The 1,947-nt window shown below is 39.7% G+C and overlaps 1 protein-coding gene across 1 annotated transcript; it reads left to right on the top strand.

Annotated features, from left to right (window-relative positions):
• Positions 1–750: 750 nt before the first annotated feature.
• PHALS_04028 (RxLR-like protein) lies at positions 751–1,137 on the top strand (the record flags this gene model as incomplete). The annotated part of the gene is made up of 1 exon (XM_024722032.1): positions 751–1,137. One exon carries the CDS (start codon positions 751–753, stop codon positions 1,135–1,137), a length of 387 nt encoding a protein of 128 aa, XP_024573149.1.
• Between the last annotated feature and the right edge of the window lie 810 nt (positions 1,138–1,947).

Raw genomic sequence — 1,947 nt, 5'->3', positions numbered from 1 at the left:
GATATATTTTCTAGCACATTCATCGTCGGTAAACCAAAAGCATGTATTATTAGCGTTTGCACGATGCATCATAACGACGACAGTACAAGCAGTTAGCGCTGTGGAAACGTTTGTAATATGTAGATCTACACGCTCGACAAGTTTTTATAAAACGTTGCAAATACGATGATAAGAGGTTAATGATGACAAGTTGTCCTGAGCGTGCCAACTTATGAATTTGACAAAAACTTGCTATATATGTAGTACTGACACTTGGTCAAATGTATTGAACACAAAGCACAGCCTCAACACATTGACAATCAATGAGTTCGTATAAACAAGAAACACGCTTTTCTCGCTGTCTCAAAACAAGTGTTGACATGCGAAAAATTTGGCAATGGTATTAATGGAGACGTTCTTATTCCAAATCATGTCAAATAATGCGCTAAACATGCTCCTGACACGTTCATTCTGAGCAAGTGACTTTGACGACTCAATCAATAACAACACATAAATCCGATACTCTAATTCTCAACACAGAAATTACAGAAATTACAGAAATTACAGAGCGCACCCACCCTACGGTCAGATTGCTACAGTACAAACGTTCTCCTCCATTCACCAATTACACAAAGCTGGATATTTAACTGCACCATGTGTTTATTATTCGAAACTGGACATCAGACATGCCAAGTCCAATAATGCAGCACTTCTCATCCATTCAGTCCTCCAGTGTTACCGTCGATTATCCATAACTGTTAACTATTCGAAATGCGCTTCTGCCTTGTCTTTATTAGGCTCGCAGCGTTCGTGATCTTAAGCGGTGGTGCCACATCGACAACCACGGACAACGATGACACAAGATTGCTGCAGACGAGTAATATTGAGACAGCTGCTGTGGCAAATGTGCTACACGTAATGCAGAGCTCCGAGAGTAGTAAGAGGCTCCTTAGGCTGAACGACCAAGCGGATATCAGTGGTCATGACGAAGAAAGAAGCTCGCTGATTGAGAAGGGATGGAAAAAACTTCGAAAGCTCATCAAGAAGGTGTGGAAATACGTTAAGAAGCCTTTTAAGAAGACCGCGAAGATTATCAAAAAGCCTTTTAAGAGTCGCACGAAGAACATTCATATAGTGTACTACAAAAGCCGTTTTTGATCTATAACAGTATACATGACTAGATTTACCTCAAATTTGTTGTATTTTCAATCTCACTTTTCGCTGCTCAGTGTTTCTTCATGCGTCCTCTTTACGAATTAAACACAGGTCCAACATGTAACAACACTAGTCACGGAACCAATGCCAGCACACCATCACAAACTTTCACACGATTAAGCATGTGGTATAGTCTGATATTTTAATGCAATTACATGAAAACAGCAACGCCACATCACATAAATGGTGTATTTGGTGATAATGTCAGCACTAAGTCAAAGTGTCAAAAAGTGTCCGATGTGCTTACCAAAACCTCAGGTTTCATAAGGAATAATAGCAATTACTATTCTACAGAGCGGTGACATAGGTTGTATCGAACAACGAAATCAAGCAAATGACACCAGTAAACATGAAAACAAAAACTGAGGATTAAGAAGGAAATTGAATAATTATCAGTGAAGAAGCTATGAGGGTGTTAGAGTGTATAAATGAGAAAGCAATACCTGCTAAGAACAACAATGTTCTGACCAGTACGCTAACCAACTAAGCTTCAACTTACTGCCTAAATACTCAATACCAATACCGATGCGAATATTTACTCTTTTTCCAGGGCTTCATATATTGCTTCATGTATTGCTTCATATACTTTTTGTGATACTTCGCCATCTTTTTATGTCGCTTCTTCCACGATTTCCTTTCTTCATGATCATCGTAATCAAAATCATCGTTGGAGATGAGAAGCCTCTTTGTACTGTCAGAGCCTTGCAACGCGGGCACCAGGTCTGCTATAGCGGCTGGCTCAGGGTTACTTGA

Source organism: Plasmopara halstedii (assembly GCF_900000015.1).
Source record: "Plasmopara halstedii genome assembly, contig: Scaffold_247, whole genome shotgun sequence".
Classification (NCBI taxonomy): Eukaryota; Oomycota; class Peronosporomycetes; order Peronosporales; family Peronosporaceae; genus Plasmopara; species Plasmopara halstedii.
The sequence above is the reverse complement of the archived record's forward strand: the minus strand, read 5'-3'. Positions and strand labels throughout refer to the sequence as shown.